Source organism: Muntiacus reevesi, chromosome 5 (assembly GCF_963930625.1).
Source record: "Muntiacus reevesi chromosome 5, mMunRee1.1, whole genome shotgun sequence".
NCBI lineage: Eukaryota > Metazoa > Chordata > Mammalia > Artiodactyla > Cervidae > Muntiacus > Muntiacus reevesi.
The window spans coordinates 103,563,153-103,588,142 of NC_089253.1; the positions used below are offsets into that span (position 1 = coordinate 103,563,153).

General features: G+C 41.1%; 1 protein-coding gene across 1 annotated transcript in view; it reads left to right on the plus strand.

Annotated features, from left to right (window-relative positions):
* Positions 1-24,990, plus strand: part of PAPPA2 (pappalysin 2) — a 294,762-nt gene that overhangs the window by 219,580 nt on the left and 50,192 nt on the right. Inside the window, exons 17-19 of the mRNA XM_065936954.1 lie at positions 17,321-17,489; positions 18,893-19,028; positions 21,460-21,569. Of these exons, the coding sequence (XP_065793026.1) occupies positions 17,321-17,489; positions 18,893-19,028; positions 21,460-21,569 (415 nt within the window). The remainder of the gene's footprint in view (positions 1-17,320; positions 17,490-18,892; positions 19,029-21,459; positions 21,570-24,990) is intronic.

Here is a 24,990-nt window from a genome sequence, read left to right on the forward strand (position 1 = left end):
ATGAGCATCGCTGCCAAGTGCAGGGACTCTTCTTGTACCTAACATGGTGTTAGTTGCTCCAACTTACACCTGTTCAACTCTTTGTGACCCCATGGACTGAAACCCATCAGGCTCCTCTGTCCATGGAATTCTCTAGGCAAGAACACTGGAGTGGGTTGCCATTCCCTTCTCTAGGGGATCTTCCTGACCCAGGGATTAAAACTGGGTCTCCTGTATTACTGGTAGATTCTTTACCATCTGAGACACCAGGGACCTAACGTTATATGGGAATATTTAGCTTATGTTGTAATCACCCTGTGAGAGAAAATGGATCCTCCTACCCAAATTTGGTTTGGCTGTGGAAAGTAACGATGCCACACATACATAGACCAAGAGAGTATTAAGAGGTTTGTTAGTCACATAATGAGACTTTTGGCAGAGAGAAGGGGAAATCCCAAGTTGGTCTTCAAATCGCTTGAGTAATCAGGGAAAAGAGGCTGGTCAGGAGCTGGATGGTAGTTAGGGTGTGGGGCTTGAGTGAGAGTTTGTGCATGTGAGGGCTTCCCTAATAGCTCAGTTGGTAAAGAATCCGCCTGCAGTGAAGGAGACCCTGGTTCTATTCCTGGGTCAGGAAGATCCCCTGGAGGAGGAATAGCTACCCACTCCAGTATTCTTGGGCTTCCCTTGAGCTCAGCTGGTAAAGAATCTGCCTGCAGTGTGGGAGACCTGGGCTCGATCCCTGAGTTGGGAGGATCCCCTGGAGAAGGGAAAGGTTACCCAGTATTCTGACCTGGAGAATTCCATGGACTGTATAGTCCATGGGGTCACAATAGAGTTGCACATGACCGAGTGACTTTCACTTTCACTTGTGCTTGTGAACAGGACCTGGTGTGGTTTGAACTTTCTGCTGAGGGCAAAAGCGGAGGCACCCGGGCTTTCTTACAGGCTTGCTCGGATGTGGGAGATGGTAGGGCTTGAAAGCTGTCAAGAGTCAAACATCAAAGATGGAATCTGGCTCTTCAGGAAAACACGTTTGTCTGAGCCCTCCTTGAGTCTTCTTCCTTGATTCTGCTCTATGTCACTCCCTTGATTTTCCTCTTCTTTGCCTCTTCTCAATTTCCTTTTCTGGCTTTTCCTCCACTGCCCATGGCTTCAATGCTGGTGTTTCTTTGAACTCACTCTTCTCTTGTGTTCTGCACACTTGTTTGGGCTGAAGCTCATTTACCCCAATGGCCTCCACTACCTTCCACATGCTGATGACCCTTAAACCCACACCTGCTATCTAGTCTTTTCCCTTAAGGGCTATAAAACTCATTAAGACAATTGCCTGCAGATAAAGCCACTTGGATATCTGAAATGCATTTCAAACTCTTTCAAATCTGTACATCCTTCTGTGTTCCATGTGGTTGGACAGGTCAGGAGAGAGATCTGCACATAACCTGAGACACATTTTTTTAAAAATCCATATATGGCTTTATTTACTTATTTTTATTTATAAAGTGTCATGGAAAGAACACATCTGAGTATCATTCTGTTGGTGATGACAATTGAACAATACTCACAAAACATAACTCTTCTTGAGTAACTAATAATGATCAGAGACTATAATTGTACACTATTGAGAAATATCAAACAACTAGAGGACAGTTGCTCTACAATATCGTGTTGGCCTCTGCCACAATAGCAACACAAATTGGCCTGAGACTCTTAAACATCCTTCTCCCTCAGTCAAATCAGTCATCAGCTTCCATCAAATGTTATTATCTTACTGACTCTTGGCCATTTCTCCTCACCCTGATGCCACTTCTCTATGACAAACCACTATCCTTTGTCACATCTGAACTGAGCTTTCTGACTCCAGTCTCTTCCCCTTCAACACATTCACTACTTTGCAGCAATAGCAATCTTCAACAAATTTCAACCCTGTTATAGTATTCTCCTTATATAAAACTAAATGACCAGCTTTTCTGCTATTTCATCTAAGACACTAAAAAAGCTTAAAATCAAAAATATTTTAAAGGTCTTGCATGATCTTGCTGGGCCCAGCTTACATCTCCAGGGTCATCACTATCTTCCCTGGGGGATCACTTCCCTCCAACTATTACACACAAAACCTTCTGTAGTGTAGGTTCTAATGCTCTGGGTTTCTTTTACTTCTTTATATACACCATAGCTAGCATGCCTCTGGGCTTTCAAACATGCTATTCCTTCTGGTCTGAGCTCTCCCCAACAGTTGGGAGCTTTTGCTTGGCTAACTCTTGCATGGGTGTGTGCATGGTAAGTCACTTCAGTTGTGTCCAACTCTTTGCAACTCTATGGACCGTAGCCCTCCAGGCTCCTCTGTCCGTGGGATTCTCCAGCAAGAATACTGGAGTGGGTTGCCATGCCCTTCTCCAGGGGATCTTCCTGTCCCAGGGATCAAACTTGTGTCTCTTATGTCTCCCGCATTGGCAGGCAGATTCTTCACCATTAGCCTTACTGTCCTATTTTTAAGATAGGTGTGATTTTTATTTCCAAAACCTTCCAGATCTCCCCAGTCTGTAGGAAGTGTCCCTCCCATGGTTTCCCACTGCACAGAAGACTTCGCTGACATCATTTATTTCACTGAATAGAAGTGATTTGATTACCTGTTCAGTAGACCATGGATATTTGTGTAGCATCATGTGGCCAGTGGTTTCTACATTTATTGACAGGTACTCAATAAAGCTTTCTAAATGGATAAAAAGGCTGCCTTATTAGAAAATTCATGGTAGAATTTTAGTGTTAAATTTGATGCTAAAATGGTGAAGAGAAGTTTTGTGGGTTTTTTTTTCCCTTATGAGGGGTGGAAATTTCTATTTCAAGTGCTTTAGAGTGGAAAAAAACCTTAAAACTATTGTCTGTTTTTTTTTTTCTCCAAGCAGTTTGTCTCAGCAACATAGAAGGAATAATCATTCTTCAGAGATAGTTTTAATTTCATTCATTGAACTGACATTTAAGCTTGATTGGCAAACTCTGCAGAAGTTGGTGGTAACAGAAAAGGTGTTAGATTTCTCAACAACCTCACCAGAACAGTGGTTCTCATACCTGGCTGTATGTTAGCATCAGCTGGGGCAAGTTCAAATACCTCAGTGCTTTGGATTAATCGTCTTCAAAGCTGCCTAAGTCACTCCAATGTGCAGCCAAAATGAAGAAGCATAATCTAGAAGCACGAACCTTTCATCATGTAAGAACAATATTGGTCATGGGACTTATGCTTTCCTAAAAATATCCAGAGTAACACTTTCTTTTCTCAAAATTATTGTAGTACTTTTGCATGCTAGATTTCACATGTCTCTTTGGGTTTATTTACTTTTGGAGTTAATAGAGAAAATACAAACAATGGTAAATCCAAAGAAATGGTCAAGTTAGATAGTTTGGGGTATTCTTTCTTGTTCATATTTTATAACACACACACACACACACCCTTCTTTTCTTTTCATCCCATGTAATTTACTTTCACATACATATCACCATTAATCACATTTATCAGGTTAATGTTTCATTAACCCAACTTCCCAGGAAGCTAAAATAAATGTGCTTGACTTATATTTTATCAAAAAGACCATATTCAATTCTGCCTCATCTTTTGCTCCAATGGTTACCTTTTTCTCGTTAGTTGCTATCTTTATGTGTGAAGTTTATATTAACCCCATTAGGGCCCACAATTAATTGAAATTCAAAATTATCCCAGCCTTCTAATTCAGACAGCCTTTCCCCCTGTAAGTTAGTCATTCATCAAGATGCCATCTGAAAGGTAGTGTCATAGTAAGATCTTTTTAAGAGTAATTGTATGTAACCATCTTTCTGAGGGTCACTTTTCCAGTGAACATAATCTATTGAAGGTCTATAGACACAAACATAGGTTCAGACTCAATACTGTAAAAAGGCCTCACATTGTGCTTATGCATTGTTTGACAGTGTTTGGTTGTTAATACCTTCAGTGAGGTTTGTCTGATCTGATTTGGGAGAAGAGTAGGAGAGGGCTTTATGGTTACATGCATGTACTTGACCCATCTCTACACACATAGGGAGATTGTTTAGTGTGGCAGAGAGTTAAAAAGCATAAGGTCTTGACTCTGTTCTATTGGGTTAGTGATGATGATGACAATGATAATTCATCACTATATGCTATATGAAGCACTTTACATATATTACCTCATTTATTTCTTATGACACTGATAAATCTTATTATATAGTAAAATAATAGTATAATGTAGAATAACATACTATGATATGATAATATACAACTTGAAATAATAATAGTAATACATTTAATTTAATAATTTATATTAATACTTATACTTAATATAATACTTAATATAGTATTATAATACTATAATTTAATAATATATACATTGTTATCCCCTCTTTCAGAGACTCAGAGTATTGTTAAGCAGCCATCCCATGATCACTCAACCAATATATGATGTTAAGCTCACTCTAACGCCAAAGCCCATGCTTTTGGCTAACAGCACTTGATCTTGAGTAAATTACTACATTTCTCTGAGGCTCTTTTTTCCACCTCTGCAAAATAATGGAAAATCTTGAGTGACTTTAAACTCTATAAGTCTATCTCACAGGATCAATGAGGAGAGTTAAAACTTTGGTACAATACCAGAGAGAGAAGTGGTACATGAAATTTGTTACCACCAGGAAAAAAAGAATCAGGGTTATATATAAACACAAACACTACACAGACATGATATTAGTAGGCAATACTTAAGGTACTACTTGGAGAGATTCTGCTCTAGATGAATAGCCAAGGTTTCATTCTCTTCCTTTTTATGGGTTTTGGTGAATTTTTCTCCATTCACACCCAAGAGGATAAGTTCTAGATATTTCTTGAAGGCAGAATATTGCATACATTTATTAAGATTTCTAGAATTGAGTTTAAAGATTAAGCAAGTCTCTAAAACTTCTAAAGAAGAAAATTTAGTCAAATTCTTAGGAAGAGTTTCCTTTGTGCAAGATTTCTCTCTTGGCTTAGTGCATGTGTACGTGCCAAGTCACTTCAGTTGTGTCTGACTCTTTGCAACCCTATGGACTATAGCCCTCCAGGATCCTCTGTCCATGGGGATTCTCCAGGAGAGAATGTATTAGAGTGGGTTGCCATGCCCTCCTCCAGGGATGCTTCCCAACCCAGGGCTTGAACCTGCATCTCTTATGTCTCCTGCATTGGCCGGCATGTTCTTTACCACTAGCACCACTTGGGAAGTCCCTTGGTTTAGTATTAATAGTTAATTACACAGGTTCGGAGGTTAGTGAGATCTAAATTTGCATCCCCGCTCTTCTATTTATTAGCTCTTTGATCTTGGGAAAGTCATTGATCTCTATCAAACATGACTATTTTTATTTACCAAATGATAATAAGAAAGAGGGATACTTACAAATTTTTACAAGGATTGAATGAGACAGTAGATAGATGAGCTGAGCACAGTTCTTAGTCTTGTTCAGCATCAAGTCAGCAACAGATGCTGTTTAGCAGTATCATCATCTCCAACAGGTTACTGCTCCTTGTAAAATGACTGTTGCTTTTGGTGTGTTTAATGGGTAATCTTATTTAGCCAGGAATCTACTCAGCTACAATTTTTATCAGGGGCTATCGTCTCCCATTCTGTGGTTGGTTTCTATGCCCCAGAAAAACAACACAGAAAACAGAAAGACTGAAAGTGGCATTCCAAATGGGAAGTACAGGTCTTTAGTTACACGGTGGTAAGGGAGTACATTTCCCCTGCATAAAGGAAAAAACACACATCAAAACAGAATGTTCATTAAATTAAGAAAAATGCTTGTACTTCCCTCCACCAGTCAGAACCCCTCTGAATGTTTCATCTCATCCCACTATGAGTTATCCAAACACTACAGTGGCTTCAAGTGGACCATGAAAAGGAAAAAGGGGGATGTGGCGAAAAGGAAATGGAAATTAAATCATCGACAAAATACAGGTGGACATACTTCAAAAATTAGGGTGGGCAAATACAGTCAAGCTGGTCTCAGAGGAGAAGGGAAGGGCATGTCCTTAGAGATATTGCCTAAATTTTTAGGCTCTTTTGATTTTTTTGAACCATAGCTTGATTCTCTGAGGCTCAATTGATTTTATTCTACCATTGGAAGGGAGAGACAGTCTTGGCAAATGAAATGAAATGCTCAGTTGAGGCACGTGCTTAAAATCTTAAGTACCCTGGTTTTGTAATTTTAAAAATTCAGTAAAATAATATACCTAATTTTTAAGCTCTTTGTCATAACATCATGCATGTACATACATGACTAGATACTGAAGTGAATAAACCTATGTATATAGAGACACACATGCTAGCTGTGATTTGCCAGTTAACGGGTCACACTGTAATCTTTATGCACACCCATGCATCTGTGAGAAACAGAAATTTGTTTTCTTTCCATTAAGACATTGTCTGGTTTTCTAATTAGTGTTTATAGTAAATACATTCAAAGTTTATCCTTGAAATGCTCAATTCTTTTGCCATTGCAGGATACTGTGAGCTTTAGGCTAATTTATTACAGCCTCTTTTGGCCCAGAAGTGACTGAACCTCTGCTCCAAGCCTTGGACACGCGCATACACACCTGGGCATAGGCCAGCTCGCTGCTGTAGGCTTCACAGGCTCAGGCGATTGGCATGCAGCCTTCACTTTGAACACAGCGTTTGTTGAACTTAAAAATTTCCCTGTGACCTTCAATCCCAGACTAGGGAGAGTCTTATTGTAAAAACTGCCCTTTCTCTTCTGATATTATATTGACCACTGATTTCTCTATTCATCAGGAAAAATAACTTTAAAAATCTAGTAAGAATAAGTGTCGGGTTGTTAAATAGAAGTCAATAGTTCTTCAACCGAGAATCTCTCTCCCTGATGCCCTTTCTACACTTCCTTTTTGCTTCTCCATCCAGTCTCGGGCTACTGCCAAGTCCTTCTTCAGCATAGTGGGTGAGCATTTTGATTGTGAGCTTGGCTTTGTTCTTAAGGGTCAGGTCAGGCCCAGCTAATTTATGAACTGTCTCCTGAAGGATTCTGGGTGGGACAAAAATCTGAAGAATTAAGTAGGGTGGAAAGACTGAGTAGAATGTTAACATTCCACATTTTAATCACATACACACAGGGAAAGGGTGGAGAGCTTGGTCATCGGAGCTAATAATTTCCCTGGCTTGTTGAGCCTTGTATGTGCCAGTCATTGGACTACATGCTATCTATACACTAACTTATAAAATCTTCTAGTGACCCTGTAAGGAAGCTCTTATCCCCATTTTTCAGGTAGGTAAACTGAGAGAAGAAAATATCAGAGAGTCAGGAAGGACTGGGCTTTGAGCATTAGTTTCTACACTTTGTCGTCTGCTCTTAACCACACTGCACGCTATCTTTCTGATGGGGATTACTCAGTGTGGTCACTAACAGCCTGCTGAAGGCCACTATGACCTCTGACTCCTCCTCTTCAGTCAGGAAAAGCTGGCCAATATTGATCAGCCTTTCCATTCCAGCCCACATCAGATGGATGAGGCAAATTCAGGGTCCACCTGTATGAATTCTGAAGTCATGACGTAGGTCACAACTTGCCACACACTCTGATAACTCACTAGTGGACTCTGGTCTCATCACTGCTGTGGCTTCTGGGCAAGAGCCGTGTCGGGAACTTTGCTTTCTGGGAGACCAAGAGTGACAGGCAGAGATGGGGTCATGAACTCCAAGGTGAGGGTGTGGATGTGTGTACATCCTGTGAGCACTTTTCATCAGGCCTGTCTGTGAGTTGGACTGACCAGGAATAGGCATTGGAATAGAACAACACCTAGAAGAAGAATTCTTCAACTAGAAGCACTATGAAGATAGCTGAAGGATTCCTTACAGATGAGAGAAGCCCCCCCCCTGAAATGGAATCCGTACAGTTTGCAGCTCTTTTCTGCCAAACTTTCATCCCACCCAGGCTCTCTTCTTCCTGCCCTGCCTCTTCCCCACAGAGGCTACATATGTGCCTTTTTTTCCATTTACACATTAGACCATCGCTTGAAACACAAACTGCCTTTCACTTCACTGGCTGTTGCATGCACTGCTCCTTCTGTGTGGCGGGCCTTTCTCCTTCTCTAACAAACCCATCTTTAAGTGTTCCCTTCCGGATAGCCTTCCTTCTGTTCCTCTTTGGGGTCCCAGTTTAGTCTTCTGGCCTTATTATAGTATTAATATTTGTTTCTATACTTGCAGGACCTAATGCAATATGCAGGCACATACTAGTCCTTAATGAATATCTGTTAACTGAACATATGAATGGACAAATACAGGCATACCTCATTGTATTGCTCTTTGCTTTATTATGCTTTGTAGATAATTGTATTTGTTTGTTTGTTTGTTTACAAATTTAGTGTTTCTGATAACCCTGTATTGAGCTTTGAGCAAGTTTATTGGCACCATTTTTCTAACAGCATTTCCTCATTTCATGTCTCTGCATCACATTTTGGTAATTCTTGCAATGTTTCAAATCTTACACCAGCAAAAGATTATGACTCACTAAAGGTTCTAATGATGGTTAGCATTTTTTTAGCAATAAAGCATTTTTAAATTAATATGTGTACATTTTAAAATATAAAGCTATTGCACACTTAATAGACTATAGTATAGTGTAAACGTAACTTTCATATGCACTGGGAAAACAACAAATGCCTACGACTTGTTTTATTGTGATATTCACTTTATTGCAATGGTCTGGAACTAAACCCACAATATCTTCAAGGTATGCCTGTGACTGAATGATAAGAAATAATGAAATCAAGAGATTCCTATTTAATGTTTCCATGTTTTAGACTCAGTTCATCACTGCATTTCAGTGTAATCACTAACTCTTCAAACACACACTGAATGGAATAGATACAAAATTCTGAGGAATAATTTTAATAGTTATTATACATGTTTGGCTTTAAATTGCATGCATTGGAGAAACCTCAGGATGTTTTTAGATCTGGAGGTAACCTGAGGAGATTTAGTAGGAAGATAGCTATCAGCTGTGTGAAGAATGCATGACAGTCTCCAAGAAACTTGTAGAAAAGAGTTTAAGTGGGGGTTATTGAACTCAATCCCTGGGTCAAGAAGATCCCCTGGAGTAGGAAATGGCAAACCTTTCCAGTATTCTTGCCTGGAAAACCTTATGGACAGAGGAGCCTGGCAAGCCACAGTCCATGGGGTCACACAGAATCAGACATGACTGATTGTGCACATGCAGACACAGACACACACACACACATTGAACTTGAAGTGAGAGAGGCTAAAGGTTGGACTGTTTAGGCAGTGGTAGTGAGGGATGAAGAAGGGGCCCCAAACTTGAGGTCGGGGATCAGACTTAGGGGCAGGACATTACTGCATCTGCCAATTTGGAGACCTGAGAGTTCACAGCAGGAAATCCAAAGATGGAACTGAGGGGTGGGGCTTCAAAGGACATTGGTGACCACATGATTGTAGGGGTCAGCAGATAGCTCATTCTCACAGAGAGGCTCTGTTTTACATGGAAGTGGAGTTTTGTAAGTTACAGGCACTTTTATGAGTCGGAGAAGAATGAAAGGTCAAAGCCCTGTGTCCAATGCGCTGGCCCTGCTGAACTGTTTCTCGTTTAGTTGAGTGGACCGGGGCTGGATTTCAGGCGGCCTGGTCTGAGAGAGGGCAGGACGACTGCGATCGGCTGTGGACTAGCTATGCCTGGAGTCTGCTGCTCTCCATTTGGATGTTGGCTTGAGAAACCAGGTCTGCAGTTTGTTAAGAAAGCTGGCCTGGTGTTTGGAAGCGCTGATGGTTCTGTCTGGGATGGGGTAGAGGACCAGAGGACTGTGTCTTTTAAAATGGTCTAGAACACTAATTATTAAACCTTAATGAGAATAGGAATCACTTGGAGACTTGGTTAAAATGCAGATTCTGAGTGAGTCTGAGTGGAGCCGGAGATTCTGCATTTGCAATAAGCTCCCTGGTGATTTCAGTACTGCTGTTCTGCAGCCACACTCTGAGGGGGAGGATATTCTCAGCGAAGAGTCTTTCTAATTTTAACCCCCAAACGGACCATGGGCCATGTAAAACATTGGGCCAATTAACGCTTCGGTTTCCTAATCTATGTAATGGAAAGAGTGACCCGGTTAGTCCACGCTCTTACGTTCCCTTTTTCAGGATATTCTGCGTGGGGGGACTTTGAGATACTCGGTACAAAGGCACAAACTAAAGGGAGGTAATTCATGTGCAGCTCCACTTCTAGTAACACTAGTGCTACCATGTTATGACTTAAGGATTGGCATCAGACAGACCCTGGTATGGGCAGACCTCAGAAATAGTTGGGATTTTGTTCTAGACCACCGCAATAAATCAAATATTGTAATAAAGCGAGTCACACAAATTTTTTTGGTTTCCCAATGCACATAAAAGTTGTGTTTACACGATACTGTAGTCTCTTAAATGTGCCATAGCATTATGTCTTAAAAACCAATGTACATAATTTAAAAATACTTTATTGCTAAAAAAAAAAAAAAATAGGAAAAGCTAACCATCATTTGCCAACACAGAGGTGCCAAAAACCTTCAGTTTGTAAAAAATTGCAGCATCTATGAAGTGCAGTAAACAAAGCACAACGAAATGAAGTATGCCTGTACTCATCCCTGCTCTGCCTTTAACCAGCTAGGTAACCTCAAGCAGGTTATTTTACTTTTCTAAACCTCCTTACTTCATCTATAAAATAAACATCTATACATTCATTGAACCTGTGTTTATTGGCACCTGGTCCATACCAGACATTTTGCTGAGCACGGAGGATATAACACTAAATGAGATTTTGCTCTCACCAAGCTCACATCCCAAAGGGGAGACAGGGGGGAAAAAATGAAATAATTACACAGTATGCCTTCTATGCCAAAATGTACAAGTGTTTTGATGAAAAACCCAAAATATTAGAGGTCTAAAATAAGGATGCTCTTGGGTGGCAAACATTCTCCTTAAATAGGAAGATGAGCCCACCATGGAAAGAACAAAAAGAAAAGCATCAGAAGCAGAGAGAATGGTACTAACTTCCTTTGGCAGGAAAGAGCTTGAGTTGTGCTTAGGATTCTGAGTCCAGTGTGGACAAAGTAAGTGAGATGACTGGGGCGTAGGATCAGTTCAGTTCAGCCACTCAGTTGTGTCCAACTCTTTGAGATCCCGTAGACTGCAGCACTTCCCTGTCCATCGCCAACTCCCAGAGCTTGCTCAAACATATGTCCATTGAGTCGGTGATGGCATCCAACCAACTCATCCTCTGTTGTCCACTACTCCTTCTGCCTTCACTCTTATCCAGCATCAGGGTCTTTTCTAGTGAGTCAGTTCTTCGCATCAGGTGGCCAAAGTATTGGAACTTCAGCTTCAGCCTCAGTCCTTCCAATGAATATTCAGGACTGATTTCCTTTAGGGTTGACTGGTTTGATCTCCTTGTAGTCCAAGGGACTCTCAAGAGTCTTCCCCAACACCACAGTTCAAAAGCATGAATTCTTCAGCGCTCAGCTTTCTTTATGGTCCAACTCTCACACCCATATAAGACTATTATAAACACCATCGCTTTGACTATAAGGACCTTTGTTGGTAATGTCTCTGCTTTTTAATATGCTGTCTAGGTTTGTCATAGCTTTTCTTCGAAGGGCATAGGATGAGGTCAGAAAAAGTGGGGCTAGATCACGCAGGACCACATGAGCAAAAAAGTTTGGATTTTAGTTTTTATGTAACAGGAGGCAATTGAAATGTCCTAAGCAGGAAAATGACATATTCTGATTTATTTATTTGTTTTTACCAAGTATCCCTCTCACTGGTGTTTGTGGACCAGGCAGGAAGGGGTCCAGAGAAGTGAAGTCTCTAGTTGGGAGATGAGAGCTAAGAATGTGGGTTAGTGCTCATGACAGTAGAGATGCAAGAGATGTGGGGACAGATGGAGATATTTGGGAGATAAAACTAAGAGGCCCTACTGATGGAACATGATCAAATAGGAGCTTGGGGAAAATATAAGATTGAGATGAAGAGTGAAATCAAGGATGTCTCCTACATATCAAGTTTGGGCAACAGCATAGATGGTGGTATCATTTGTTGAGCTAGGAGTGATTGGAGAAGAGCATGTGTGGAGAGAAGGGAATCAAGAACTCACATAATGATAGATCTTATCACACAGAATGGGCTTGAGGGGAAAATGCTATAGATATATATCCTTCAGTACAATGCCTAGTGCTTCAGTACTCAGTATTTTATTGTTTTTCTGTTAATATTATTATTACTCATGAAGGACTCCTCATTGGAGACACCAGATGCCCTTGATCAGTAAAGACATGATAATTCCCTTGGACTCAATAATCATACTTTTATTTTCTCCAATGGAAAATAAATATTACTTTTGAAAACCCTGCAGTGGTGATAGAAGGATGGGATAGACTCATGTGTGCCTCGAGCAACATCAATCAAACTTTCAGCCAAGTTTTGATTACAAGATCTTTATTTCTGGCAATGATGTAAGAAGCAGAAAGCGCACAGCTGGATTTTCAGTACTAGGTGGATACCACATGTTCTGAAAATTGGAAAAAATCATCTTCTAACTTGGAAGTTGTGGTGATTTGTCTGGAGTAGTTAGAGGGAAAATAAATACAAACCTTCCCCTACCCCCAACCCCTCATGGTACCATTTACAGAGTAAGTTGTCTGGCTGTAACTGTCCTGTTCGGTCTTTGCTAAGAATCCAGTCTTTTGGCCGGTGTTGTTAGGTGGGTGATTTTGCGCTCTGATTTCTATACCTATGATTTATTTTTACTAGCATAGGAAAGTAGCATAGATTTTAGTAGTTTGCCAACCTAACTACATATTAGACTGTTGACAAATTAAAAAATAGTGTGAGGTCAATTCCATGAAGCCTAGATAATCTAGTTTTTATACAGTTCCTACATGAGTTTCATGGGCTGGTCTACAAATATAATTTGGAAACCATTGTTCTAATGGTTGGGGTGTTACGTTATGATTGCAAAACTCTAAATTCTATCCTTGCTTTTGCCAGTGACTAGCTTGCTGTGTGGCATTGAGCAAGTCACCTCATAGTTATTAATGTGCAGTTTCCTGCCTGGTAACATGAGATGTTTTAGCCTCTCTTACTCCATCGGCATAAAGAAAATACAGAGAGCTTTGAGTCAGTAGAATATCTCAGTTGAAAGGCACTTGCACTAGATTATCAAAAAAAAAGTCTTGGAATCTGTTCTGGTGAGGACCTTCCTGTGTGCTTTGTCTAATATCCTTCTTCGAAATGCAAACTGATTCACTTCATGACTTAAGAAATCTCTTTTTTAAATTCATACACATTATACAAAGGAGGTGGACCGTTCTGAAAAAACCAATGTTTTCATAATGATTTTATAAGTGTCAGAGATTACTCCTCAAGATCACCAAACTGGAAGAAACACAGAGGCACTTTGGGTATCACTCGGGATTAAAGGTCTGCCTTTGCTATATAGGCTTTAGTCCTCCTCAGGGACCTACATGGAAATAAAATTTTCTGAAGCTGGAGAAATACAAGACGCCCTGAATTCCTCCTGCAATCACAGTACCTTTTCGAACAAAATGAAAAGAACCACCAGCCCATGGCACTCAAGTGTCAACCTCCAAACCAGGGGCTCTCATCCCATAAGCCCGCAATAGGCAGCGTGGAGCTGTGAGACAACCGGGGCTATGAAGAACGGACCAATCAAATGCTTTGTGAGAAGCCTGTGGGCGGAGCCTGGGTTGTGTCATCTGGTTGAGTGACAGGAAGAAGCCAGCCCCTGTATAAGGGAGGTGAAACTGTGAGGAGAATCCTTGAGGTTGAGGGGCATAGGAACTCTTACAAGAAGGAAAAGATACTTCCTAGGGAATCAGGACTCTCCCAGTCTGACCCTTGTCCTGCCTGTAGTGCCGCCTCTGGGGCAGCAGTGTGAACTGCTTCCGACCACCTCGCAGCCTTCTTCCTCCTTCATCACCGATATGACTGGTGGTTTGCCGCACAGGGCCTGGCACGTTGCCTGGGTACCACCCACAGCATCCAACTCGCTCTTCCCCAGCCAACTTTGATCTGTCTACCCTCACCTCTGAGGTTATTAAACTGGCAAAGAGATAGATGAAATCGACATTCTTGAATGGCTCTTCTCTCCGGGCAAGGAAAGGCAGGACTGTTTCCATGGTTGAAGTGTTCCAACCAATTCAGAGAAAAATACCACATGAAGTCAAAATATTGTCGTCCTGGCCAAGCAAGGGTTTTCCTTTATAACCATGCTGACATGCAAGTTTTACAGCCTTGCCTCTCCCCTGGTGTCAGTGGTATTGCCTGCTCTCTGCAGCCCGGGGATGTCAGTTCAGCCCAGGTGGGGGGTGGATTTCATCTGTGGGACGTGGTAGAAAGAAGAGAGTCTCTGGGAGGATATAAACTCTGTAGTGTGAAAAGGGAGTCGAATATCCAGTATTGGAGAGAGACAAACACAAGCTTCATTATAGTAAAAAGAACTGCCTACACTTCCTTGAAGACAGATTTGAGAAAACATTTTGAAAATGTCATCTTCCTTTGGGGAAAGAAGCCATATAGTGCATGATTTCATTTATATCAAGTTCAAGAACAGGCAAAATAAATCCATGCTGATGAAAGTCAGAAGAGTATGGGTTGCCGGGGTGTTCAGTTGGGAAGGGAGATTTTTAGGGGGACTGGAAATTCTCTGTGTCTTGATCTGAATGATGAGTACCCAGGTTATTCACATGTAAAAATTTCTTGAGCTGTATACTGAGTCATGCAGTTTTCTATATGTAATTTATTGCTCAATGCAAAAATTTCAAATGAATCTTCTTTTCTTTTCTTTCTTTCTTTTTTTTTTTTTTTTGGTCACACTTACAAATGTGGCCTCCGAATAAAGGACTGTTCAGTAGGAAAGAGATGTTATGGATACTCAAAGTGGATTATAGAGCTTAACATGCAGTGGAACCTGAACCAGGAAGGACCACAGGATTCAGTGGCAGACTGACCTGGGTCCAAGTCCTGTCTGCAGATTTAACTGTGGATCTTTGAGCTAGCTTTAAATCTCTCAGGCTCAGTTTTCTTCTCTGAAATGTGGATAATAATATTTACCTTTAACCACTATTTGGAGGATTCGGTGAAATAATGTGTAGGTATTTTGCCAAACACCTGAAATATAGCTCAAAAATAATATTTATTATTGACAGATACTAGATATATGTCCACATATATCTATGATGCTAAAGAATTCCAGTCATAAAATCAAGCTTCTTTCCTAGAAAACTACTGAGGACGAAGGTGTGAATATGAATCTAAATAAGTGTTTAACCATAAATTAAGCACTCCTTCATGAATATCTAACTGAATATTGTTAAAATATGTTTAACTATTGTGGTGGTTTAGTAGCTAAGTCATGTTCGACTCTTGTGACCCCATGAACTGTAGCACGCTAGGCTCCTCTGTCTATGGGATTTTCCAGGCAAGAATACTGGAGGGTTACCATTTCCTTCTCCAGAGGATCTTCCAGACCCAGGAATTGAACCCAGGTCTCCTAAATTGCAGGTGAATTCTTTACTGACTGAGCTACAAGAGAAGCCCATTAAACTACTAAAATGTATAATGTTAAACTATTAAAATGTATAATGTTTAACTATTAAAATTTATAATGTTAAACTATTAAAATTTATTTAAATTACTCAAAATCAACTGCATTCTGGGCTGTAGGATCTTGGTGAAATTACTGAACATCTCGGAGTAGTTTCTTTATCTGTGAAATGGGAATGATAATACTACTTCAGTAGGGATATCCTGGTGATTTGGTTTACTAAAATATTTAGTGTGCTCTGCGGTATGCTTAATGCACTGTGAGTTTTGGTTAAATAATTCAGTTTGGTAAATATTTCATTAATGCCTAATATAAGACAGATTTTTTTTTTGTTCTTGGGAATTGAAATTAAGAATAAAACACAATCCTTGCCTTCATGCCGCTTCCAACCTAGTGGGAAAGACAAACATATACACATTTATAAAATAATTTGATAAATGTTATACTAGTATAATATTAGAATACTGGCAAAGCATGCAGGAGGCATTGTACAGAAGTCCATTAAAAGTGTGTGGGTGAGGGCCATGTTTAAATTTTAAAAGGGCTTCATGATACTGGAAAATAACAATTCAAGGCCATCATGTGATTGAATCACTGGTTGTTGTTGTTTAGTCGCTAAGGCGTGTCCGACTCTGTAACCTCATGGACTGTAGCCGGCCAGGCTCCTTTGTCCACGAGATTTCCCAGGCAAGAATACAGGAGTGGGTTGCCATTTCCTCCTCCATGGAATCTTCCTGACCCAGGGATTGAACCTGCTTCTCCTGCTTTGGCAGGCAAGTTCTTTACCACTGAGCTACCAGGGAAGCCCTTGAATCAATGGACAAAGGAATATTTCTATTTTAGAATCACAAGATTATCTGACTGGGAATGTTCTGAATCAGAACTGGATGTGTTAGAATAGCAAATGGAAAGCACGTTCAGTTTGGCAATGAGTTAGGAGGGAAATGGGATGGAGTTCGAAATGGTAAGACCTAATCCTACTGACTATCGACTACCTCAAATGCAGTTACTTTGGATGGAGGCCGTATCTCTGCATGGGAAGGAAGGGCAATTATTCCAGGACAGTATTGAGTCATGTCTACTTTGAGAATCTGATGAAAGCTATGAACGCTTTCCAAGAAAAAAAAAAATGGACTTGCCAGCAAACAAAATGGCCACAGTCATTTCCAGCAATACTCTTGCCCTTATGAAATTCAGGGTAAGAGCTTCTGTTTTAAGAAGACCCCTGCTGCTGTATCTTCTCTCCTCTCTGGAGAATCAATAAATATTGGCAGCTTCATTGATTCCATTACCATATTAATACTGATGATCCTCAGATGATTTCTGGGCAGTCCCCTGAGTGTGTGATAACATTTACTGTACGCCATCCTACCTGGTATTTCCCAGTGCACTGAAGTGTGAGACTGCTCCAAGATGACAACCTTAGAGAAAACCCAATTGCAAAATCTAGACGCGGCACAGATAGTTAACAAGCCTCTGGAGAAGAATATACCAATATTACTATACAATAGCTAATGCAATCACTGCCATAAAGTGCATTATTACTGTTTTTCCTTCCATGGCTTAGAAGTAAGGATGAAGAGTTAAGACACTGGGCTAACAAGAACCGACTGCTATTGTCTATTGGCTAATCCCTGTCCCGTGTTGCTGAGGGTCCAGACTTCTCCCATAACCTCCTTGAGGATTCTGATGGACTCTTTTGTTTTGTCTTATCAGCAAGTCCCTGAAGATCCAGTGCCTGGAGGGTGGAGTCTGGGAGCAAGGCAGCTGCGTCCCCGTGGTGTGCGAGCCCCCCTCCCCTGTCTTTGAAGGCATGTATGAATGCACCAATGGCTTTGAGCTCGACAGCCAGTGTTTGCTCAACTGTAACCAGGAAAGTAAAAGGGTAAGGATGACTTGAGCTTTATTTTGGATCAGGCTGTGCTCCAATCTTGGTGACCAATCCAGGAATGTTGAATAAAATAATCTAAATGAATGGCAACAGGCAGGGCCTAAGTTGGGATTCTAACCAGAGATGTTGATATCATTTAATAGGGAATTCAGAAGATACTACGTTCTTGGAATATTCTCTCCTCTTGGATAAGAAGAGCAACCTGATGGGTTAGATACCTGGGTAAACTGCAAAAAGACTCAGATTCTGATTTGGCAATGTGATTTCCCCCAAACTAACTTGGCTAGAAATGCTGGTATCATACTTTTTAATAGAAAACAGTCTTGCACAGAAATACAAATTCCTCAGCAAAGGCAAAGCTGAAAGCGCTGTTGGACTGTTGTTCTCCCTAGGATTTTGGCGCAAGAGGTCTCAAACAAAAACCACAGTCTTATCGTGGTTACGCGACTAAAATCAATTTTATTTTAGAAGCTTTTCAAGTACCCTACACAGACCCGAGACAGGAAGTTAAGCAGACTTCCTAAGCAAAGATCAATGACCTTACCTTCTCTCCTGGCACATGCCTTTATTTCAGTGTTCAGTACTCCAAGGTAAAGACTACAGGACACATGTGAAAAGAATACTCCATGAAATGAGTCCCCTGGGAAATCAAGCACACCTGCCTGCACTAATTGTTTAAGGGCTCAAGGAGTTGGCAGGATGAAGGGAGAGTTATCTGTAATTCTAAAATCTTATTTTCTTGGGCTTTGTGAGTTAGTGCTATTCTCTATGTTCTGCGTATAAGATACTTGGTGATTACTGGGGACATGAAGCCAAGATTACTGGGGACATTACTGGGGACATGTTTGCTCATTATACAAATGAGCAAACACGTAGAGATAGGGAATAGAACTTTGATGAGACAAAAAGAAGCTATGACGTGTCCATTTAAGCAGACAGAAAAGCAAAAAGCACCTTCAGAAAAATTATGAATTAGTCCCACTGGCTCAAACTCGTCTTGCAAAAAATCTGATGTTTGTCACAAGCAGCATTTGTGGGAGAGTATGAATGGATCAATGCAAAAATGACACCATCTGGGAAAAAAATTTCCCAAAGCTATCTCAGAATACATGGGTCACATTTGGTAGCTTGCTGTATCCTTATATCCAAAGGAAAACACACTGTTAATGATTTTCTAATGACAAAATTATTCATGGTTCCTTCACATCAAAACAGCAAAAACTTGTCTTGACTTTTTTGGGGAAAAGTCAATAGCAACATAGTTTATTATCTCAATGGTGTCTTTTAATCCAGGTTCTCCAATTGGAGAATGCTACCATTTAAGCAGACCACTTTTGTCCACACTGTAAAAGTTAGCAAAACTATAATATCCATGTCTTCAACTTTTGATATTCTAGCTTCCCATCCTCTGCACAAAGGAGGGACTGTGGACTGAGGAGTTCAAGTTATGTGAGAACCTGCAAGGGGAGTGCCCACCACCCACCTCGGAGCTGAATTTTGTGGAGTACAAGTGTGAACAAGGATATGGGATTGGTATGTTTGGGAAGAGATGCTGACTTCTGCTCCCAAGTAATCCTTCTATTAGGCCTGGCTGGATCTTAGATCAAATCCATCATTCTGCCCAAGGAGTGGATAGAAATTCAAGTTGACTTTTAGCTGCTTCAGTTAAAATGAAATTTATGACAAATTTTTTTTTTCACTCCTCCACACGTGTGTAGTGTTGGTGGTGCTACTGAGCGATTTGTGTAGTGTTCAGTCATGTTACCCAGTGTAGCCGGAAAATGGATTGATTTTTGGTAGGAGCTGTAGTTCCAGGAGGGAAGGTGGGAATGTGTAGCCACATACCACACACTCACTGGGCACCTGCTTCCTTCTCTCTGCTGCTGTAACTTGAGCAGAGTTCCCAAAAGAAGCAATTTGAGATTGCCTTTGCTTGCCTGAATCAGCAGCCATGCTTTCTCTTTGGTGAACCTGGCTCCAGAACCTAGGGACAACTTTTCTTTTTTTAATTGGAGTATAGTTGTTTTACAATGTGTTAGTTTCTGCTGCACAATGAAGTGAATAAGCTATATGTACGCATATATTCCCCCCCCCTTGGACCTCCTCCCACCCCACTTCCCATCCCTCTAGGTCATCACAGAGCACCAAGCTGAATTCCCTGTGTTATACCAGAGGTTCACTAGCTATCTGTTTTACACATGGTGGTGTATAAATGTCAATGTCCCCTCTCAATTCATCCCACCCTTCATTTGCCCCTTGTGTCCACATGTATATTCTCTATGTCTGTCTCTCTATTCCTGCCCTGCAAATAGGTTCATCTGTGCCGTTTTTCTAGATCCCATATATATGTATTAATATACAATATTTGTTTTTCTCTTTCTGACTTACTTCACTCTGTATGACAATCTCTAGGTCGATCCATGTCTCTACAAATGACTCAACTTCTTTCCTTTCTATAGCTAAATAATATTCCATTGTATATATGTGCTACATCTTCTTTATCCATTCATCTGTTGATAGATATTTAGGTTGCTTCCATGTCCTGTCTATTGTAAATAGTGCTGTACTGAACATTGGGGTGCATATGTCTTTTTGAATTATGAAGCAAGTGAAGTTAAAAGTCTCTGTGGCCAGGGATAATTTAAAGTGAAATTAACTCAAATTGACTCTGTCTGAACTTAAGCATCATAGAAAAGAGATCCTGTTTGTGAAAAAACTGTTGAGACTAACCCTAAGTTTTTAATTGCATGAGCAAGGAGAAATTTTCCAAGTCATTCTAACGTGTGTAATGCCAGTAAATAAAACTTGAGTTAATGAGAAAGTTTGTTAGTTTCTGAGACTGTTCTTTACCATCTTCAATTTGCTGTTTGCACTGAGAAATCTTGTGGCCAGACAAGGAGTAGTAAGATGCTGAGACTGTGCTTCTCACGTGGTGCCTCATGAAAGAATTCTTATATTCCCACCCTCTAATTTCTACATTAATGTATCATACACTCACATGTGTAGAGTCCTTAAGAGTCATGTAATTCTTTGAGTTATACAAGTCAGTGTAAAACAGTAATAGAGATAAAGCTGAAAAGAAACTTAGAGATCATCAAATCTTTAGACGAGGTAATAGAGAAGCTTGAGAGTCTGCCTTCTTTGAATAGAATTTTAGGAGATTCTCAGACTTCATGTACAAAGAAAGAGAGTAGGATTTTCCTTTGAAAGGCTACCACAGGACCAAAATCTCTACTTTTGATTTCTCCTCATTTCCTCTTTTAATCAATAGGTTTCTTGGCTACCAGAGTAATGATATTCAGTGTTGCAGGCATTATAAATCCACCTTCATGATTTCTGGGCCATTTTTTCCCCAGTTAGTAAAGTTTTTAGAGAATAGATCCTGCAATTATCAGCTTCAGGAAATCATATAAGCAGAAATGCTATTAAAAATACTTAAGAGGCATCAACCAATCAGTATAGACCTTACCTGGCCCGAGTCCTGGAGTGGGGTCTCAGAAGTTTGCAGAGCAGGAATTAAATCTTTTATTGCTGGGTCGTACAGAGATTCAGGGATTCTAGAGGAAGGGGTATATGTGACCGGAAAGGGGAAGAGCGCTTGGGGCCAGGGAGTTAACTTGGTGCTGTGGTTCTTTACTGGTGAGCATAGGAGCATCCCTACAGGTGTGTAGTCAGTGAGGATCAGCCTTGCCTGTGACCATGTGAACGAGGTGGTCTACAATGTAGAATGACGGACTCCATGGACGTGAATTTGAGCAGACTTCCCGGAGACAGTGGAGGACAGGGAAGCCTGGTGTGCTGCAGTCCATGGCGTTGCAAAGAGTCAGACTTGGCTTAGCAACTGAACAACAACAACACCATGTACAAAACAATTGTTTTTGCAAAACAAAGCTAATGCTTCCAAGATGTGAAGGACTGAGATGCACGAAGTTCAAGTGTCCATTGTAAATTTCTGTTCCTTCAGGTGCAGTGTGTTCCCCATCGTGTGTCGTCCCCCCTAGTGATCCTGTAATTCTTCCTGAGAACGTCACTGCTGACACCCTGGAACACTGGATGGAACCCGTCAGAGTACAGGTGAGGGAAGAGTCATTTTTATATGCTAAGGAGGTAAGACCACTAAGCAATTCTTAACCGGCAGCATATTCCCAGGTGTAATTTCAGAGGCTTTCAAAGCGTCCTTAGAACGAACAACCACATGGATCCTTCCTAGAGAGAAGGACAGAAAATAAATAAGAAAAGAGAAAAGCTTGACAAAAGATGACCCATATCCAAAGGAAAGTTTACAAGAATATAGAAGGATGACTGAGAGGCACAAAGAATGATAGCACAGGAAGGAAATTTAAAGAGAAAATTACAACTAATAAAAAAAAAAAAAGATTGTAAATCAACTCTATTCCAATAAAAAGTTTTTTAAAAAAGAAAACAGCAAAATGTAGGATAAACCAAAGTTATGAATAAAGATAAGAGAAAGGTAGAGAGGAAAAGATAAAATAATGAAAAAAAAAAAAACTGAAAACAGGGAAAGAATGATGAAAGGAAGTAAGAGAAGTTGACTTTATTTATTTAATTCATTTTATTTTTTAATGGCTGTGCTGGGTCTTCAGTGCTGTGCATTGGGTTTCTCTAGTTGTGGTTCGTGGACTCCACGGTGCATAGGATTTAGCAGTGGCGCACAAGCTTAGTTGACCTGAGGCATGTCCCAGACCAGGGATCGAACCCATGTCCTCTAACTTGCAGGCAGATTCTTAACCACTGGACCACCAGGGATGTCCCTCCCCTGGTTTCTTAACCACATTAGCTCCTGGCCTTACCTAATACTACTGGCATAACTCTTACTGAATTCAACATCCACACAGCTGGTCCTTCTGAATCCTTGGTTCTCGGTTCCATGGCCTCCTCAGATCACCTTTACCTCCCTGACTTCCCCTCCCACATGCCTTCCTTGGCTCCCTCTAATCTTGCCACAGTAGCTCTTGGCTGATTCTTGAACATACCAGACACATCCCCCCTCAGGACCTTTGCCCTGTGGTTCCCTCTGCCTGGAATGCTCTTCTCCTGGATATCTTCATGACCTGCTCCTCAGCTTCCTTCAGAAATTTACTCAAATGTCAGGAAGGCTTCCTTTGACTACACTATCTAAAATGTTAACTCCCCTACGCTTTTGTCTCTTTTCCCTCTTTTATCTTTTTTTCCTTAAGATTTATCGTGACATGCATAGTATATATTTAACTCATTTATCCTATATATTAGTCAGTCTCCTTCTGCCACTAGGATAAAAAGATCAAAAGATCAGTGAAAAATTATGGTTCTCTACTATATCCCCTTCCCTGGTGTCTCAGAAGGTAAAGCGTCTGCCTACAGTGTGGGAGACCCGGGTTCAACCCCTGGGTCAGGAAGATCTCCTGGAGAAGGAAATGGCAACCCACTCCAGTATTCTTGCCTGGAAAATCCCATGGATGGAGCAGCCTGAGAGGCTGCAGTCCATGGAGTCGCAAAAAGTCGGACACGACTGAGCAACTTCACTCACTCACTCACTCACTATATCCCCGGATCCTAGAACACTACCTAATATGTAGTAAGGGTTCAATAAATACTTGTGTGAAATGAATAAATGAAAAAGAGAAAGATGGAGAAGATAGTGTGGTAATACATTATTTCTTCTTAGAATGGGAGAGTGGGGATATCTCCCCACCTTTCTGGGGCTGTCTCCAGAAAGCCTGGGGAGATGGCTTGTTTTATTAAACTGTCTAATAAACAAAAACCTTAGAAGTTTGTTCTTGCAGAGTCACCAAGACATAGACTCTAGAGAGGTACCACATTTCATTTGGAAATCATTCTCAGATTGCTCCCTTTTCCTCACAGGCTAATTGTGCTGTGTTATTGGTGAGGATGTATGTTAAAGCAGGAGGATAAGGAACAGATACACAAGTATGATTCAGGGGTGGGGGGTGGGAGGAGTGTGACCCTATCAATTCAGTCATTCAGCAAACACTTGTTGGGGCTTACCGTGTGCCCTAGAACTATGCTAAGTGCTGGGAATATGAAGAGGGAAAAATGAGAGTCCCTCTGTTTACAAGACTTACAATCTGGCCATAAAAATGAACATTTATAATAATGCAACATGAGAAGTGCCTTGTTTGTGGTAGAGAACTGTAGGAACACCCAAGAGGAAGCAACTAATTCTTCTGCTCAGGAACTCTGGGGGGTGCTGTGCATTAGTCGTTCAGTTATGTCAGACTCTTCGAGACCCCATGAACTGTCGTCCGTCAGATTCTTCTGTCCATGGCGTTCTCCAGGCAAGAATAACAGAATGGGTTGCCATTCTCTTGTCCGGGGCATCTTTCCAACCCTGGTCTCCTGCATTGCAGACAGATTCTTTATCATCTGAGCCACCAGGGGAGACCTTGGAGCTGAGCTGGGGAAGGAGCAATAGACCAGGAAGCTTTTCCTTTGGGTCGTAAACTATGATCGAAGGGAACATTCTAGTGGGTAAGAAGTTCTGTGTGTCTGAGATTAGAGTATGTGCCGTGGTGGGGGCGAGGGGAGATGGGAGCTAGAAGGACGGGCTAGGACAGAGGCAGATGGACGAGAGCCTGCAGCGCGCGGGGCACTCCTCTAAGGCTGTTGACCCCACAGAGAGCGCTGTGCACCCGTGGGATGGACTCTGGGAAATCCGGTTGGAAGTAGAAAGGAGAAAGCCAGAGAAACACCTTGCCTGGTTCGCCCATCCCCTGGCCTTTCCGGACTTTCTGTACCATCTCCCAGAATGTGTTGTGAAGGTTTAGCTGGAATTAGAATACCTGAAGAAAGGACTTCCGCCTCGTGTTCCTGGAGCGTCAGACAGCGTAGCCCCTGTCATTCCCTCTAGCTCAACTTCTCATGTGAAGACTTCTCTTTCTCCATAAGCAGCTAAGGGGGGAAAGGCTTGGAACTTTTACAACCCATTTTCTCCACCTGGGAGATGAACTGCTTCAGGAACTCTTCTACACTTACTTTAGCATCTGCCCAACAAGATATCCGATGAGCACAGTCGGTAGATTCAGGATTTGTGAGACCAGAGTGCAGGCCTTTCAGTGAGAGGGGTTCTTCCACCTCCACTTTCTGACATTCAGAGAAGAGCAGTTCACTTTTCTTCATGAAGACAGCAGAGACTTGACTATTTCCAAACTAGAAAACAATATCTTCTGTTTTATTAAAACCTCTCCTTTCTCCACGGTCCTTCAGGGGAGTCACTATTATTTATTTACCTCTATTCCATAGGATTTTATTCATGTTTATATTCCTACTTCCTTTTTCAGCACTGGGCAAAATGTAGGTGTCTTATAAATGTTGCTCAAGTAAGTAAAGAAATTGCTATGGCATCATTTTCTCCTTTGGAAGTAAATACATATTTTCTCCTCAAACTGGGTATGTTGCTGCAGCTTCCTACAGTTATATATAATTATATCCTTGTCAATTGCAAGTTGCAAACCCCAGAGAGAAAATGCAGAATTTA